Consider the following 17,789-nt stretch of genomic DNA (forward strand, 5'->3'; position numbering starts at 1 on the left):
CTAAAGGGAAGGAGTAACTAAGCCCCCTTTTACACAGTGAGAGCTGGAAACAATAGAAGCCACCGCCCAAGGCAATGAGTGGCAAGGTCTGATCAAGATGCTAAATTGTGTGGGCTGAGGGGTTCCCTGGCTGCAAAGGCTGGGGCGAGGTGAGTGTTAGGCAGGCTGGGTGTGTGAACAGCAGACAGCAAGAGATGCAGTGTCGCGAGTGGCACTGAGAGAGAGCAGAGGCAGAGCTCCTTGGGCACAGAACACACTGGAGAGGCAGGTGTGGGGATTACTGAACAAGGAAAATGATGGCTGTTGTTTGCTCCTACTGTGTTCAGGGGCACGAGACCTTGTGCTCATTCTTTGTAAATAAACAGGATTGCAGCAAAGAATATACCTGCCTCGTGTCATCGGTTTCTGAATAACCCAGCAAGGCCCTGAATATTGGCTAAATGCTCGGACCAAAAGAGCAACAGAACCCTCTAATATGTGTCCAGTGGCTTCTGTGAAATGGGTCCATCTCAGACTGCCTTCCAGCAGGCCAGGTGTCAACGTGGCACATAACTGACCGGCTCTGCCTGGTGATCTTCTTGGGTCACGGAGCCCTAACTCCCCGTTAGGCCTTGAAGGGGATCCCAGCAAGGGCAGAGCTGAGGAACGTTGGCCGCACAGCTGAAGACCTGGCCCTGCATGTTTTCAAAGTCTCCTGCTGCCCCAGCGATAGCTAAGAAGCTATGTAGTGAGCTTCCGCAGAGCTGACCTGGCTCTGAAATTGCATCGAATCTGGGTGCTTCCTATTTGGTGGACAGTGCACTGGACTGGGATTCTGTTCTTGGCCCTGCCACTGGCCTGCTGGATAACCATGGGCAAGTCACTTCGCCTCTCAATGCCTCAGTTTCCCCATCTGGAAAATGGGGATAAAGATTGTGACTTCCTTTGGAAAGCCCTTTGAGCTCTGCTGACAAAACGTGCCCGATGAGCAGTAGGTGGTCAGGACGATGCTGTTGTTAAATGTACTTTGCTCTGGACGGGTTGGAAGGTCTGTTTGTATTTTTTGCTCCTGGGGAACAGCTGAACTATTTCAAACTTAACCGTGAGCATGGCTCAGGCTCTTAGCCACTCCGCATGCCTCCCCTCCCTTCCCTAATGGAATTCCTGTGGATTACAACAACAGCACCGCACGCCATCGGTAAAACACTGTCAGCCCAGCTAGTGAAAAAACTGCCGGCTCCCTCCCTCCTTCCCCCATCCTTCTGCAAGCATCACGAACCCACGGCAGTTATCTGGAGTTTGCCCCCGGATCATAAGAATGGCCCATCTAGCCCAGTGTCCTGTCTTCCAACAGTACCAGATGCGTCAGAGGGAATGAACAGAACAGAACAGGACAATTAGTGAGTGATCCATCCCCTGTCATCCAGTCCCAGCTTCGGACAGGCAGAGGCTTTGGGCCACTCAGAGCACGGGGTTGCGTCCCTGACTGTCTTGTTCCTCAGTTTCCCTAGCTCTGTCATTTAATTCCTGCTCCACTCGAGAGCAGGTTGGAGGTGCAGGGACAGAGCGGAGGCTGGGACGAACGAGGGGAGATATTTATTATTAAAGGCAGCAGGGCTGGGCCAGATTTGGTGATCTGGTTTCAGGGAGGGAGAGGAGGGTGGAACCCCTTGAGTTTTAGGTTCAAAGATCCCTCTCCTGCCTCGGAAACAAGCCTGCTGAAAGTTCACATTCGAGTGATGCAGGTTTCCTTTCTGCCTCAATACTTTGCCAGCCCCTATGGCTGTGGCCTCTTAGCCCCCATTCACGCTCTGAACCCGCTGGAGTGTTATTAACCCCCTTTTATATATGGGGAAACTGAGGCCAGAGAGGGCAAGTGACTTGGCCAGGGTCAAACGGAGCCAGGAATAGAACCCAGATGTCCTGATTCCCAGTCAAGCTCTGCTCCCCGCCCTGAGCTGCGAATATAACCCAGAAGTCTGCCAGTCCCCTGCTCTAACCACTGGAGAACACTCCCCTCCTCCCACAGTTGAGTTTAGGAATCAGGATGTCTGGGTTCTGATCTGTTGCCCTAATCATGTTGTCTGGCTTCTGGGCAGGACACCATCAACACCAGTCAGGGAACTGAGGGGGAGGGATAGCTCAGTGGTTTGAGCATTGGCCTGCTAAACCCAGGGTTGTGAGCTCAATCCTTGAGGGACCATTTAGGGATCTGGGGAAAAATCAGTACTTGGTCTTGCTAGTGAATGCAGGGGGCTGGATTCAATGACCTTTCAAGGTCCCTTCCAGCTCTAGGAGATGGGATATCTCCATTTATTTGATTAACTGGATAGTGCTGCATGTCCTCTACCAACCAGTTGGGATACCAGCTCCTAGCCCGGAGTCAGATAACTGGAGTATATTATCTCTTTCCCCTGGCAGAGGGATCAGCAGCCTGGCGCACTGTTGCCAAGATCTTCCCATCGAAGTTTCATCCCACTAAAGCATAAACAATGTCTGGAATTTAGCAACTGCCACATATTTTCATGTCAGTAAATATAGCCTAGGGCCACCTCCCCACCCCCTTAATCAAGGGACTGTCCATTGTAGTCAGATTTAAAGGGACAGTTCGGAAAGATCTGGATGCTCCCAGCAGCTCTGCTAATGCCCCTCAGTCCTGACTCCCAGCTGTTATTCCAGGCTTCTCCTGGCCAGCCTGTACCCCCCCCCATTCCTGCACCCCCTGCTTTGGGAGAATCAGGTCCCAGGATCAAAGCTCTCCTCATTCTGTCATATCTGCATGCTCCTGCTGCGGCGGGGCTGGTAGTGAAATCCCTGCGGCAGAACGAGCATCTTCTCTTTAGTCTTTCATTCCGCTCTGGGCAGGGGCTGGGAGCCTGGGCTGGAGGATGCAGCTGATCAGAGAATTGAGGAAACATGGCCCAGGGGCTGCAGGGGCCAGGCTGGGAGTCAGGCAACCTGTGGGCTGGTCCCAGCTCTGCCACTGGCCCGCTGGGCGACCTTGGTCAAGTCCCTTCCCTGCTCTCTGCCTCGGTTTCCCCCACCAGGAAAAAAGAGGCTAAACCTGATGGAGCCCCAAAGGACTTGGTTAGTGTTTGGGAAGCCCTGCGAGAGTCCCAGGGCAATGCAGCGTTTGCGATAGCAACCAACAGCTGCTGAAGCCCTGGGATTTTGGCTGCCTCTAGCACCTAGTCCTTTGTCAGAGACCTGTCCCCCCCCCCCCGTGTTTCTGCACCCACAGATTTCCCCTTTTCATCTCTTCTTCCCCCAGCCACTTGAGTCATGGTGCAAATAACGCAACTCCGCAAGCCCTGATTCTGGTTTGCCCCTCTCTGGCAGAGCCAAGCGGTCTTGAAGTGAGTGTCACTGGAATTCATGCCGCCGGCTGACAAATGAACATACGGACGAGAATTGGGCCCTTTGACGTCAATAGAGCGATGCTGATTTGCACCAGTGGTGGATCCGAGCCAGTGTCCTTTTCACTTGAGATAAAACTGGCCATCAATCCCACCCGCACCACAAGTCCTGTCTGGAGGAAAGGCCAGGGCTGCGTTCTTAGCATTTAGCGGCTCAGCGCCTCGCCACGAGGGTCGTGTGCTACCCAGGAGCATGGGGCTTTTGCTCGGCTCCAGGCCCGGGGAATTCTGCTGGCAAGTAGCCAGGCGTTGTTTTTTCCTGTTGGGGGACGACCCCGCCCTTGAACGGGCCGCTGAACTACCTCGAGCTTGTTGTTTACCCAGGGCCTTGTGCGTGCTCAGCAGGGCAGAGGTGCTTAGCAGCGTGGCCTAGGGGACAGAGCCCTCGAGGTGCTTCCGGAATAGAAACAATCGTTTTGGCCCAGGGTCATACAACAAGTCAGGGGTTGGGCCGGGGACAGAACCCAGGAATCTGCTCTACCCACTAGCTCAGCGGTTCTCAAACTTTGGCACTGGTGACCCCTTTCACACAGCAAGTCTCTGAGTGCGACCCCCCTTATACATTAAAAACACTTGTAACATATTTAGCCCCATTATAAATGCTGGAGGCAAAGCAGGGCGTGGGGTGGAGGCTGCCAGCTCGCAACCCCCCATGTTATAACCTGGCGACCCCCTGAGGGGTCCCGCTCCCCCAGTTTGAGACCCCTGCACTAGCTCAGGGTGCCTCATGTAGACAAGCGCCAGAGCCGGCAGAATGGCGGGGGAAGGAGACAGTTTAAAAAAAGATCGTTCTCGGTTTTCCTTTCGTATGTGAAATCTTTCCGCTTTTCTTTCGGAGCTCGGGAGGAACCGAGAACGGAGCCAGGGGAAAGTTGGGTTGAAGTGGTAAATAGTTTCGGCTGGGGTGGGAAATGAGAAACGTCGAAACGGGTTTACTTTGTGTCAGAAAGACGGTCAGGAATTTACCTTCACCTTGATTTTAAAAACCATTACACCTATTAAAAAAACCCCAAACCCCTCCCCTAAACTAAACAAAAAATACTCGGTTTGGGTGGTTGAAAACCAGGCTTTTCCGAATTAGCCACTGAACCGAAGACTTGTTGGTTCACCCGGCCCTAACCAAGCATCAGAAATGGTTGTGGGGGTGGTGAGATGGAGCCAGCCGCTCTGTTATCTCGGAGTCTCTCCTAGTAACTTGCAATTGGTTCTTTCTTGCCTTGTTGTTTCCCTGAGCCTCAGATAAGAGCCCTAGGCTGAATGCGTGCGGAACAGGGCAGTCCGCGCTCATAACCTGCTGCAATTCCTGGCTGGGTCAGTAGGGGGTGTGAATGCCGGAGGGGGTATTACAGGCAGTGGCGAAACCAGAGCTGGCTGCATTAGGGTTACTCCCAATTGCCCTAATCTAACCTCAAGCCGGCCTTGCAGCCCCCTCCCCCGCCCCGCCGAGAGAGCCAGGCAGGGGAAGGACGAGCAGGAACCGGGTACTAGAGAATACAGAAGTCCTGCCTGTCGCCTCCAGCCCTCGGAAGGGGAAGTGAGCGGGGAAGGAGGCCCGGGCGGGGGGAGCTGCGCTGGGAGGTGTGTAAAGAGGTGTGTAGAGAAGGCCAAGGTTCCTGCGGCTCGCCCCTGCCTCTGAGAGAGGGCCCTAAATCGGTGTCCAAACTCCCCATGCGTAACATGGACCTCAGCCTAAGCACTCTGCCCCTCGAACTCAGCTCTCCCTGCAGGACTTCCTCTGTCCCTGACCCGAGCTCCCGCTCCCTTCATCAGCCCCGGCCTTTCTCCTATCCCGGGGGGCTCCCCATCCCCAGCAGCTTTGGATAGGATCCTAATCGATGCAACGGTCCTGCCTCTTGTCCCCCCCCCCTGCAAGGTGGGGGCCTCTCTCCATAGGGGGCTGGCAGCCAGCAGGCCAGACGGCTGCCCCATGGATCCCACAGCACCTGTGTTTGTCTCGGTGCCTTGCGAAGGGCGGATCCCAGGCGCTGTGAGGGACGTTGTTGGGAAGGGGAGTTGGGGGTGGTGGGGTTGTGTTGTGTAGGCGGAGCAGAGTGGGGTCCAGGGAGGTTTTTTGGGGTCTCCTGCTCTTCCCCCCCCCCCAGGGTTGAACAGCTGGGCCATGATCCAGCATCGGGGTTCTCTGCCCTCTTGGGACCAGTTCCTGGAGAGGGCAGAGGATTGGAGCAACCCCAAGCCTCCCATCTCCCCCACGCTCGTCATTTCCTGCTTCAAGCCTCAAATTGAAACCCTCTCTTCCTTTCCCCCCCAGCAGGAGCTGTTCCCCCCACCCCAGAGTGAGGCAGTGGGGCTGCCCCATGGCAGGCAGGGGCTGGTGGTGCAGACAGTCGGCTGTCACCGGCTCTGCAGTGGTCCTAGGAGAGGGGTCTGCTTTGTAGCTGGGGGGGGGGGAGGGGAAGAATCTTAAGGGCTCTTCCTGCCCCAGTCCAGCCCCCCCCAAATTTAATCCTAACTTCACTCTCCCCTCCCCCCAACTGGCGCTAGGTGCTGTACGAACACAGAACAGACAAGCAGCTTCCAGGCTGAGCCCTGCTTGGTCGCGCCGTGCTTGGAACTGGGGGTGGGGAAGATCCGAGAGTCATTCCCACTTCTGGCCCTAGGTCACTCTAGGGGAGAGGCAGTGGGGACTAGTGGCAGCCTAGGGTCCCCCTCCCCATGCCCCTCAGGAGAGCTGAACTGACCTGACCTTCAGCCTGTTCCTTCCCCTGAGTTCACCCCTCCCACGTGTTCTCTGTCAGTCTCACCTGGAAGCTGTTGGGGCCAGGAGGGTGTCACCCCATCTGTTCGTACAGCCCCTTGCACGGCAGGGCTGCCGTGGCAATGGGGTGTGTGTCTCTAACCTGCCCAGCATCAGCCCTTCCCTCCAGCCGCAGCCGGTCCTGGGCAGATCAGCAGCCTCACTGATCATTTTTTAAAATCCTATATTAAAAACCAGGGGCCCAATTTATACTCCCAGGGGCCGCCCGGGGTGTGTGAGCAGTAGCAGGGCCAGGGGGTGTGAGCTCCCCTAGAAGTGTGTGTGGGTGTGTGTGTGTGTGGGGGTGTGTGTGGGGGGGGTGTCCCTCTGGGGCAGGCCGGGGGGGGGGCTGTCCTTGTGCAGAGAGGGCTGCCCAGCCAGCGCCCCCACCACGCTCCCGGGCAGGATTTTCACGCTCCAGTCTGGGAGTGACAATTTTCAGAGGATCCCTCGCTGCGGCTCCACCTCCCTCTTTGGGACTTCACCCCCCCCCCCCCCCCGCGGTGGGTGGGGGGGCGCCCTGGGGTGCAGGGGCGCTGGGGGGCGGGGGGGGGGGGGGGCGGGCAGCCAAAACTCCCCCCCCCTCCACTCCCTGTGGGAGTTTTGCGCCTCGCTGCGTGGGGAGCACTTTCTCCAGGCTCCCTGCCCGGCCATGGCATGGCTTTAAGGGGGCCCCAGCGGGTTCCTGCCCCGGACAGGTGGGTGGGGGTCCAGGGCCTGGCTGGGACGGGGAGGGGGTCCTGGCTTTGGAGCAGCCAGGCTGGGGGGAGGCTCGGGGGGTCCTGCAAATGTCTGTGTGTCCGTCCGATCCAGCCCCAGACGCGCAAAGGGGCGGGTGCGTGTGTGTGGGTCGGTTGCAACGTAGCCCGTGTTGCATAAGTGTGTGTGTGTGTGTGTCCGCGTCCTGCACGATGTGTGTAGCGGGGGGGTGCTGAGAGCCATGGACCCCAACTGCAGACCCTGCCTATGGAAACCGCTTCCAGGCAGGGGGGTGGCAGCTTCCCCCTGCCCCCCTAGTGCCAGCAGCTGTGTAAGTGTGTGTTGTGTAGCGCTGCAGTGGTGTGTGCTGCACAGTGGCAGGGGTGTGTGTGTGTGCCAGGAAGGGGTGTGCACATAGAAGGGTTTGTAGTGTTGTGTGTTGGAGTGTGGTGTGCATGATGCGGAAGGGGTGTGGGTGAGATCTTTGCAGCGTTGTGTGTATGATGCGGAAGGGGGGGGTGTGGTTGTGTCGATAGAATTGGCTGGGAAGTGGGTTGTATATAAACTATGCTGGGGTGTATGAACTATGCAGCATTGTGTGTGTGCTGCACAAGGGTGTGTGTTTTGTATCTAGAATTTGCAGTGGTGGGTACGTGCTGGGAAGCGGGTTGTACATTCTTTATGGTGTTGTGTGTCTGCTGGGAAAGGGGTGTGTTGTGTCTATAGAATTTGCGGTGGTATGGGTGCATGCTGGGAAGCGGGTTGTACATTCTTTATGGTGTTGTGTGTCTGCTGGGAAAGGGGTGTGTTGTGTCTATAGAATTTGCGGTGGTACGGGTGCATGCTGGGAAGCGGGTTGTATATAATCTATGGTGGTGTGTGTTGTGTGTGTGTATATAGAACTTGCAGTGGTGGGCACATCGTAGGGAGGGATGTGTGGTGTGTACTGGAAGCATTGTGTGTAGGCTGGGGAAGGGGTGTGTGTTGTGTGTATGTAGAACTTGCAGGGGTGTGTGTGCTAGGAAAGGGGGTGTGTATGTAACACTTTGTGCTGTTGTGCGCAGGGAGTGTTGTGTGTCGCCGGGGAAAGTTGTGTCTCTAATCTTTGCAGCGGCCTGGAGGTGCAGGGGAAGGAGGAGTGTGTGTTGCACAGGGGAACACACAGAGGTGGTGGGGAGGGGGGGTGGCTTGGGGAAAATGTACAGATCAGCTCTGGGATGTGTACTGTGATACTGTGTGGGTGTGTTATGGAGGTGAGGGGAATGGGGAGGGGGGGGAATGACAGAGGATTCCCCAATTAGCTCAAATCCATTGATCCAAGACCCTGCCACCCTCCAACCCACTCAGCTCTCCTACAGATTGCCCATGCAGATGTATCCCTGCTTGGCATCTTCCCACGGGAGCACCATCCTGTGCTGTTGCCACCCCGCAGTGCTCAGGTACAGGGCCGTTGCACGTGGTCCCATGGGGAGGAAGCGCAGCTCCGAGCAGGGTCTAAACCCAGCAAGACGGGGAATCTCCCACCCCTTGGAGCTGGGACATAATTGATCCCAGGGCATCTGTTGTGCCCGGATTGTTGGTCGAGGCACCTCCCTGGTGCAAGGACAGAGCGGGGCTGGGAGGCAGAGCAAAGCAGAGGAAGGATGGCCTAGTGGTTAGTGTGGGGGCCTGGGGCTTTGGCATTAGAGGTTCAGTTCCCACCTCTGCCACAGACTCCATGTGCAACCTTGGACATGTCACTCAGCTTCTCAGTTTCCCCATTTGTACCATGGGGCTAGTGACATGGCCCTGCCTCGCAGCAGTACGGGGGGGGGGGGGGGGAGAGAGATAGATAAAGATTGTGAGGAGCTCAGATATGGGCTGGGGGTTGGGCAGAGATAGTCAGCATGGAACAGGGTGAGAGGAGGCTAAGAGCTGACTGGGAAATCAGTTTTGTATTCCCAATAAAAAATGAGATGAAAACCGAAAAGGTTTTGTCATCTACTTTGGGGGGTTGACTGGTTTGTTTTTTGTTTTGTCCAAAAAACGGAGCAAACGTTGTTGTTGTTGTTGTTGTTTTTTCCCCCCTCAAAACTGTAAAATTTCAGCCCATAACCCAACATTTTTGTGGGTTTGGCTGGAAATTGTGTTGGTTTTTCAACTCACCCCCTCCCCCAGGTCATCAAAGATACATGTTTCCTGCAGTCCTGTTTGGACAAAACAAATGGGTTTCATTGAGGTGGGGAAATGTTTCCAATGAAAAATTCCAATTGGCTCTCAAATGAGCATCTCCCTGTCAAAGCTATTGTTGTCCCCGGGCCCAGTGTCTGCATGTGGGGTCGTGGCTTTGGGATCTGCGCACTCAGGCCGCTCGGACGTTCTGCCTAGCCTCCTATCTCCTCTCTAGAAGTGAGTGTGTGCGCCAGGGGCAGGTGTAACTCTCCGCAGATGGCGCGTGATTGTGCAGTGCTGTGTTGTAAGAACAGAGATTTCTTCCTGACCGCCCCTGGTGGCTCATGCCCTGAAGCATCTGTATTGTTGCTATCTGGTGGTTCTTTTCAATATGAAACAAAACTTTGCTGGGTTGTCCCTTTGTAATTCTGCTTGCAGTGATCCAGAGTGCTGGCTTCTTGGCTTCTGTCGCTTTTCACTGTGACCTCCGAGAGGGTCCATCTGTACCCCAGGTGCACCAGTGCTGGGGGAACTGATTTTGTGTTGCGGTGTAGATTGGCTCTTGCCATGTCTTTATAAATTGCATTAGGACCTTGGACTCCTCCCCCCAGTGCCAGACTGAGACCTCTATTTTATGCTGCAAGGTCAGTCTTTGTTCCAAGTCCTCTGGCACAGCTGGGTTTGTAATACGCACAGGGCAGCACTGTAGTGCGGGCATAGTTACCCAGATATTTGCTGCCTGGAGCCATCCATCACTGTGTGGTCACCCCGTCCCACTGGTGAACTTTCCTGCAGCCCCTAGAGCGATTACCAGCCTAAGTATGGAACATAAAATAACTTGGGCACTTTTGAATGTTGTTTAGAAGGCGGAGACAAGAACTGAAACTGGCTTCCCCTGGGTCACACGCTGGGCTGGACTCAGGAGGCCTGGACTTTACCCCAGCTCTGCCACTGGTCTGCTGGGTGACCAGTCGCTTGCCTGCTCCGTGCCTCAGTTTCCCCACCTATAAACTGGGGATAATGGAGGCTGCCCTCCTTTGTAAAGCGCTGTGAGATCCGCTGAGGAGGAGCGCTGCGTAAGAGCTGGGTATTGTGATGATTGTTCTTCGACCAGGCTCCTAGAGAGCATTTGGGCAAGCCTCCGTAGGAGAAACCTGACCTCCCCTTTCCCCAGAGAGGAAGCAGGCTGATGCCAATTAAGCAGGGGCTGCGGAGCAGCCAAACGTGTCGCCCTCGGGGAGCGCTCGCGCAGCTGTGTCTGAGAGCCGAGGGGACTGGCACTACACAACGGAGACGCTGATCGGCCAGCACGGGGGAGCACCTTTTGTTCTTGCATCTGTCCTGTCTCTGGATGTGGTCCTCTCAGGACTGTTCAGCTTAAGCAGGTGTTGGCTGGTCAGTTCTTGGATGGGAGACAGCTGTGAGGATCGCCATGTGGTATATGTGCCTTCTCCCCTCTGAATCCGTGCTAGAGGGTGCCGTGGAGTGTGGGGGGGTGACCCCTCTGAATAACTATTGAACTTTCTGCCCTCTACTGAATGGCATCTGAGCCGCTCAGCGGAGTGTCATAAGCACTATACTAGCAGGGATCCTCCTTTAGTGCGGTGGCCCAAGTTCTGTCCCCAGCATTACCAGGAAGCTCTGGTGGACAACAGTGGATGGAACCACATATATGACAGATGCAGTGATCATTTCCCCCTTAAATCATTGGGGTCTTTTGTCCATTATTCTTCCCTACCCATCTGCTGAAGTAGATTTAGGAGGCAGATGCTGATAAGGCCTGAACTCTTCAGACCCAGAAGAACAGTGAGACTCTAATGTTGTTATTTCACTCTGTGTGGGCAGTGCCGGTCAGTTTCACTTCCTCTAGTCATTTTCACTTTCTGGATTGGTGATTGCTAGCCACAAAGCACTTGTGTTCCAGGGTTAAGAGGACCGTAACATTTTGAGATCATGGGTTTTTTTTGTGGTGGTGGTGTGGGGGAGGGCTCTCTGTCGGGAACCCCTTGCTCAAACGGTTGGGTCACTGATCCTTCCCCAGGCCCCTATGAGGTACGGTGACGCTGAAGACCATTTAAATTCACACGCTGACTTGAGAGCACTTAGAAAACCCGGCAGTTAAATGTTAAGTGATTCTCAGCAGAGCCGCTCCTCCGCTATTGTCCAGAGGGTTTTCGCTGCTTGTGTCCAAACACTTTTGCGTAGCTGGGCCCAGGTTTGGACAGGAGACCTGGCGGACGAGCGGCGACTGGTGCCAAACCATTTTTGCAGGTAGGCTGAGGGTTGGATAGAACCTGTCCTTCCTTATGCTGGTTTAACCCCAGTTAATTCCAGGGGAGCTGACCCTGATTTACCCCCATATAAGAAAAAGGAGCCTTCAGCAACCCCAGGCACTTGGATTGAACAAGCAACTGAACTGCTGCAGGGGGCAGATAACAGTTAGCTCTAGATAGCGGCTTTGTCTGCATAGCTCTCCAAAGCACCAAGCCGGTCTCCTCACCCTGTTCTCCGGGGGGAGAGGAGGGGAGAACAAGGCACGGAGAGGGCAAGTGACTTGCCTGAGGTCACCCAGGAGGTCAGTGTCGGAGGTGGCAATAGAACCCCGCTCTGCTGTGTCCCAGCCTAAGGGCTGCTGACTAAGGCCTGGTCTATGCTAGGAAATTAAATGGGCTTAACTACGTTGTGAAAAATCCACGCCCCCGAGCAGTGCAGTCAAACCGACCCAGCCCACGGGGTAGCGACCGCCAGGTCAGCGGGAGAATTCTTCCGCCGCCTTCGCTCCCGCCTCTGGGGGAAGTGGATTGGCTACGCGAGGGGAGAACCCCCTCCTGTCGGTGTGGGTAGCATCTAGACTGAAGCTCTGCAGCATTTCAAATGTAGACAAGCCGCAACTCCCTGTCTGGAGCTGTAGCCACTAGCCTGCGCTGCTGGATGAAGGGGAGGGAACCCCAGGGTTTGCTCGGTTGCCCATCCCCTGTGGCGGGGGGAACAGTCCATAGCTGCCGGACTCAGCTGTGGGGCTCTCTGCCGACTGTGGCTCCCTGGCCCGTGATCGGGGCCTGGGAAATGCAGACACGGCTGTTTGGAGAAGCAGGAGTAAATGAAACCTTCAGGCGTGCCGGGAGAGTTTTGTCACCAGTGTCAATGGAGCGAGGGCTGGGTGTGGGGCCCGCAGGTCTCGGCTGCCTGACTGTGTTGCTGACACACTGGATTAATGGGCCTGTCACCAGAGCGTCCAAGCCCTGTTGTTACCAGTGAGTTTAGCTTCACCACCCCTCTACAGGGTGGAACATTGTTACCCCCCCCCCCCCTTATAGAGATGGGGAAACTGAGCCAGGAGGGAAAGGGACCCCCCTCCCCCTCCAACTGTCATCAGTAGAGTTGGGAATAAAACCCAGGAGTCCTGACTCACAGCCCTGCCCCCCCATCTCTAATCACTAGACACCACTCCCCTTCCAGAGCTGGGAAGGGAACCCAGGAGTCCTAGCTGTTGCCTTAGGCACTTTGCCATCCAGAGAGGCAGGTTGGCCATCAGCTGGTTCGAGGTCACAATGCCAGGAGGTAGCAGGTTACGTGGGAAAGGTCCCTGAGTGGCCTGGACGCAGGGCCAGCTCTGGCTTTTTTGCCGCCCCAGGCAAAAAAGCCTCCTGCCACCCCCCGGCGGGGAGCACAGCAGGGGAGGGCGGCGAGGCCAGCCATGGCCCTGCTCTTTCCGGCTGGCCGGGGGAGGGCGGCAAGGCCGGCCATGGCCCCACTCTTCCCAGCCGGCCGGAGTGCTGGGGGGAGCGCCGCCCCCCTCCAGGTGCCGCCCCAAGCACATGCTTGGAATGCTGGTGCCTGGAGCCAGCCCTGCCTGGACGTGGGGGCTGTAATTAGCATGTGGGGGGTGGCAGGGCATCTAGCGTTGTGATCTCTGGGGCATGGGCAAACAGGCCGTCGTCTGTTTCCTCCCAAACGTGCCTGGTTCCCTGTGTCTCTGTCCTATCTCCCCGGCTCTGGGATTCAGGATGCATTAGGGACGGGATCCTCTGGCAGGCCCCCCTGAGGAGTGGAGCTTGGATACTTGGCAAGCTCTGGTGTTTGGTTTGAGTTTATTGTCCAGTTGATCTGGAAGATATTCGAAACCTGCTGGCTTGTAATTTCAGGGGAGGAGATCTAATTAAAAATCAATCCAGAGACGCTGGCCGGTTCCAAACATCCCCCACAGCCCCCCAGGCCCTCCCCCAGCAGGAGCCGTGAGTCACCTCACCGGGGGCTCTTGGGGCTTCACCAGAGAGGGATTCATAACAAAAGTGTAATTGCTATCGCCGAAACTGCACAGGGGGTGACTTCTCTGGGGTCGGTGCTGCAGGCCCCCTCGGCAGTGGGCGAGCCGGGGGAACGACAGCCCAGGGTTGGGGTGGGGGGCTGATCCTCTGTTCCTGCGCTTGGGGTGGGGATTAAGGGCTTTGTGCTCTCTGTATTCTCAGGCTGTGCGGGGCCTTCCCAGCTCCTGGAGCCATTTAGCGCAGCCTTGGGGCTGCTCTAACTTATGCCCTGCCCCCTCTGGGCCCTGGGAAGCCGAGGATACCCATAGTGCAGTGCACTGGGGCTGGGCGCAGGATCCTTCAGTCAGCTCCATGCTGCCTGGGGAGCCCCTGCACAGCAGGATTCTCCAGCCCCCTTCGGCTGCCAGAGCGGCCTGGGCAGAGCCTTGGGGAAAATGAGGCTGAGGCCTGGGGGGTGTAGCGTTGAAGGCCCCGATCCCGCAAGCTGATCCGCAAAGCCCCATTGATGTCGTTTGGGCCTTTGTCCAGGCTGCATGGACCAGCTCAGGGCCAAAAAGTGGCCGTGTGCCTCCCCCTCCCCCAGGGATTTTAATTCCTTCTCCCCCGCTGACTCAAGGCTGTAAATCCCTCGGCAGCTCAGCTGTGACCCGGCAGAGTAATCTCCCTTGTAATCGCTCTCCGGGGTCTCCCCCGTTTTGCTTTCCGGCCGCCTTGTTGTGCCTTGAGTCTCTGTCTCGTCTCGGCTTCTGATTTCGTTTCACGCGGGCGTTCGTCTGCGTCCCTGTTGTCGGGCCCCCTCTGTAGCCCGGGGGGCTGGAGAGGAGCAGGGGGAGCGAAGGGTTAAAGGGCGCCCGGCCCTCCGGATTGGGTGTGAAGGTCACAGGTGAAATGAGTTTCTGTGGCCTCTGCTGGAGACGTGGACCCAGGTGGCGGCTTATTTGGTGGTGTGTGTTCAGGGCTGGGTCAGGATTGAGGGGCATCAGCAGAGCTGTGAGTGTGTGTTCAGGGCTCGGATGGAAGAGGGGGGGATTAAGGGACGTTAGAAGAGGTGGGGGGGACCTGGGGGCGGTGGGTCAGGATTGAGGGGTATCCCCATCCCCACGTTCTGCTTTTCTCTGGCAGGTGACCCTAAGCGCCACTGCTCACAGCCAGGCTCCGCCCATGACGGCAGGGCCGTGCCCCGTCCTCAGCACCACGTCTCTTCCCAGCTAACCCGGGCCCTTCGTTTGTCTTTGCAGCTGATGGCTGAGGATGGCGGGGCCGTGGGCCTTGCCAATGGGGAGGCTAGGAGCCCCTCCGACACTGTCCAGGTGAGAGTTGACCCTGGTGATTGGTGGCTGGGATCTGCTCTCTCCTCGGGTCATTGAGGGGCCGGGGGTCCTGGCATTGGGTGCATGATGCTCCGCAACCCTTTTCTGGCTGTTCAGCTGAGTTTTCTCCCCCTCTGTTTTCCCGTCTGGGGATGGCGGAGTAGTGGTGGGGTCTCCTGGAAACAGCCCTCTGCCAGAAACCATTCAGTCCTGAAGAGCTCTGGGACCCAATAATATCCTGTGGCAGCAAGTTCCACAGGTTAATCTTGCACTTTTTAAAAAAAAAGTTTGCTTTTAAATTTAATCTGACATAATTATCTGGGCCCTCTTACTGCAGCATTTGAGCACCTCCCAACCAGTAATGTATATATTCTTGAGGCAGGGCAACTATACCCAGTGCATAGGTGGGGAAACTGAGGCACCGCAGCTAAGTGACTCAGCCGAGGCCACACACAGAGTCTGTGGCAGAGTAAGGAGTTGAACCCAGGTCACCCCAGCCCCTGCTTAGTTGCCTAGCTGCTGGACCAGCCTCTCTTGGCTGCCTTTCGCCTCTATCAACTTTCCTTCAGTCCCTGCAGCCCAGCTCCTGGCTCACTGTCTGTGGAGCAGTTTGTTGGCTCTAAAGAGGCTCACCAGGGAGGCGGCTAAGGGGCAGGGTCTGTGCTGTTCTATAAGGAGGGATTAACGGTGCATGGCTTTGTATCCAGGTGAGAGCTGGGTGGTTCGGAGCCTGGAACCCGGGCAGGGCAGAAGAAGCTTCTCTAATCTGCCAGGTGGCGGCAGAACGAGTGGCTGGAAATTGACCCAAAGTTGGAAGTAAGGGGCATGTTTCTAACCCGGCTCAGCCTCCTCGCGGGCGTGGCGGATTCTCCGTCCCGTGGCGTCGGCAAGTTGCGACCGGGCGATAGTTGAAAAGACGGGGAAGACCTGGTGGAGTACAAGGCTGGAGGGTCTTTTCCCTGCTTGGTCACTGACTTCCAAGCCTTCACCATCTGAGGGCAGCAGGGTGGCGTGGGCTGTTCTTCTCTGTTTATTTGCTCTTGCCCATTGCATGGGGTGCCCACTGGCTCTTGGTCAGCAGCTCCACATGGAGGCCAGGAGTTAAATGAGCTCTTCTAGAGAGTGAGGTGGACACACAATTCTTCCCGGGACATCGTGCCTCACCCCAGAGTTAGCTGCGTTTTTTTCTTCTTCATAGATTCCGACATAGAATCATAAGGTTGGAGGGGACCTCAGGAGGTCATCTAATCCAAGCTCCTGCTCCAAGCAGGACCAATCCCCAGGCAGATTTTTGCCCCAGATCCCTAAATGGCCCCCTCAAGGATTGAACTCATAACCCTGGGTTTAGCAGGCCAATGCTCAAACCACTGAGCTCCCAGTACAGCGTTGCAGTGTGCTGTTTTGCTGTGACTCACCCCAGAACTGGCCGCTTTTCAGTGGCAGGTGAATGATCTCTGTGCAGCAGTGGGATGTGCTGTTCAACAACTGTTGCGCCCCACTCCAGAAGTAGCTGCACTGCAACCACCCCATCTACTGGTTATCGTTGAAGAGTCGAGATTTGCCAGTAGAGACCAGAGTGCTGCCCTATCCCAAGTCCTGGGGAGAATGGAGCCTGGAGGTATCCATGCGTGCTAACCAACAGCGTTTTGTAACGTCACTCAGTGTGAGGAATTCTTCTAGCTCATCAGAGCGCTGGGTCTTTGCCGCCCCGTTTGGATGGAAGACGCTGCAGCGTGCCGGCATGGACAGAGGCGTGCCAGCCGAAGCCGGGCGGCAGAGGATGGCGTGTGGGAATGCGGGCCTGCCAGAGGAGTCACCTCTCAGGGATCACAGCTGGGCCCCTCTCCCCAGCTCTGTTATTCCCCAAGCGTGATCTGTGTGACGAAGTGACCCTGCTTGTGAACCTGTTGTTCCTGTAGCAATGCAGGGCGGGAGAACCCTGCTGTTCCTCAGTGTACCTTAAAGGCGTGGGGCCCCCACGGTGACTGTGGCAGGGTTGATGTTAACCTCGGTAGTGGGGGCTTTGCCCCTTCCCATCCCAAAGAGCTCTACAAACCTTCACTCGGTTTCAGCCAGGAGACCCCCTGCTGCCAGTATCCCCCTTCCCACGGGGAAGTGGGGTCGGGGGAAGGGAAGCGATTTGCCCAGTGGCATGCAGGGAGTCGGTGGCAGAGCCAGGAAAGAACCCAGGAGTCCTGGCTCCCACTCTCCTTTGCTTTAACTAACTAGACCCCACCCCTCTCCTGGATTGAACCCAGGAGTCCTGGTTCTCAGTTTCTCCATCCCAGATCTGGCAGTAGAATGCAGAAGTCCTAGCTCCTACTTCTCTTTGCTTGAACTAAATAGACCCACTCCCATTCCCCGGCCAGGGGTAGTTCCCAGGAGTCCTGGCGCTCAGCCTGCTAGGCCTTAAACACACAGCCCAGGTAAGAGCCCTGCCCCGGGGGGACTCGTACCGAATTTCTGTGACCACTCGTGGCTGGCTCGGTGTGGATTGAACTGGTGACCTTCTGCAGCAAGTACAGGGGTCTCTAGGAGGGGCTCAACCACGGTCCTGCTGGCTAAGCTCGGGGGGTTGCATTCAGTCTCTTCCCTCTGCCTTCTGCAGGAGACCAGCTGGCCCGAGGATGATGAGGTCTTTATGACGGAGCGGCTGAGCCCCACTGCCATGGCCACGTTCAGACCCGGCAACGTGGAAGAGCTCTACGAGCTGCTGGAGAAACTGGGCAGGTGAGGGGCCGCGGGCCAGGCAGTCACGCTGCATCCAGGCTGGTTCTTGGTCCAGCGTGACCCAGAATCCTTTGCACACGCGCCCTGTTGCGGGGGGTGGTGGGAGGTGCAGCCTGGGAGCTGGACAGGGCTCCGCGGGCAATGGGGGCGAGCTCGGGTAGGTCCGTCTTTCTTCCTGCGGATGTGTGCCTCTCTCAAGCACGCAGACCGAGGGTGCTAAGGATGGGGTCTCTCTCCCCAGCTTGGAGTGGAACAACCACAGCAGGAAACTCCTCTTCACCTCCCTCCCGCCCTTGTCACAGGTCCGCCCCCACAGGAAACCCCCTCCCCGCCCCCAGCTTTTTCTCACCATCCCCCCCCTCCAGCTCGGGGCCGGCTGGCTCCCAGGCTCAGACTTCCCCTTCGGGCCTCCTCTAGACAGGTTCCTCTGCAAACCTCACAACGGTCCGCTCAAGTTAAGCCAGCATCAGCGATTGCCTAA

The 17,789-nt window shown here is 56.7% G+C and overlaps 1 protein-coding gene across 12 annotated transcripts in view; it reads left to right on the forward strand.

Annotated features, from left to right (window-relative positions):
* LOC117869496 (death-associated protein kinase 2-like) overlaps positions 1–17,789 on the forward strand; it is a 30,031-nt gene that overhangs the window by 1,889 nt on the left and 10,353 nt on the right. The window contains exons 1-4 of one of the 12 annotated variants that reach the window (XM_034756362.1): positions 7,050–7,180; positions 8,208–8,288; positions 14,507–14,578; positions 17,187–17,308. In XM_034756362.1, coding sequence (XP_034612253.1) covers positions 7,091–7,180; positions 8,208–8,288; positions 14,507–14,578; positions 17,187–17,308 — 365 coding nt within the window. In that variant the 5' untranslated portion in view covers positions 7,050–7,090. Of the gene's footprint in view, positions 1–6,699; positions 6,849–7,037; positions 7,181–8,207; positions 8,289–14,390; positions 14,579–17,186; positions 17,309–17,789 lie in introns of those variants that run through there. The other 11 variants (XM_034756366.1, XM_034756369.1, XM_034756373.1 and 8 more) reach the window with 11 other exon arrangements.

Source organism: Trachemys scripta, chromosome 24 (assembly GCF_013100865.1).
Source record: "Trachemys scripta elegans isolate TJP31775 chromosome 24, CAS_Tse_1.0, whole genome shotgun sequence".
NCBI lineage: Eukaryota > Metazoa > Chordata > Testudines > Emydidae > Trachemys > Trachemys scripta.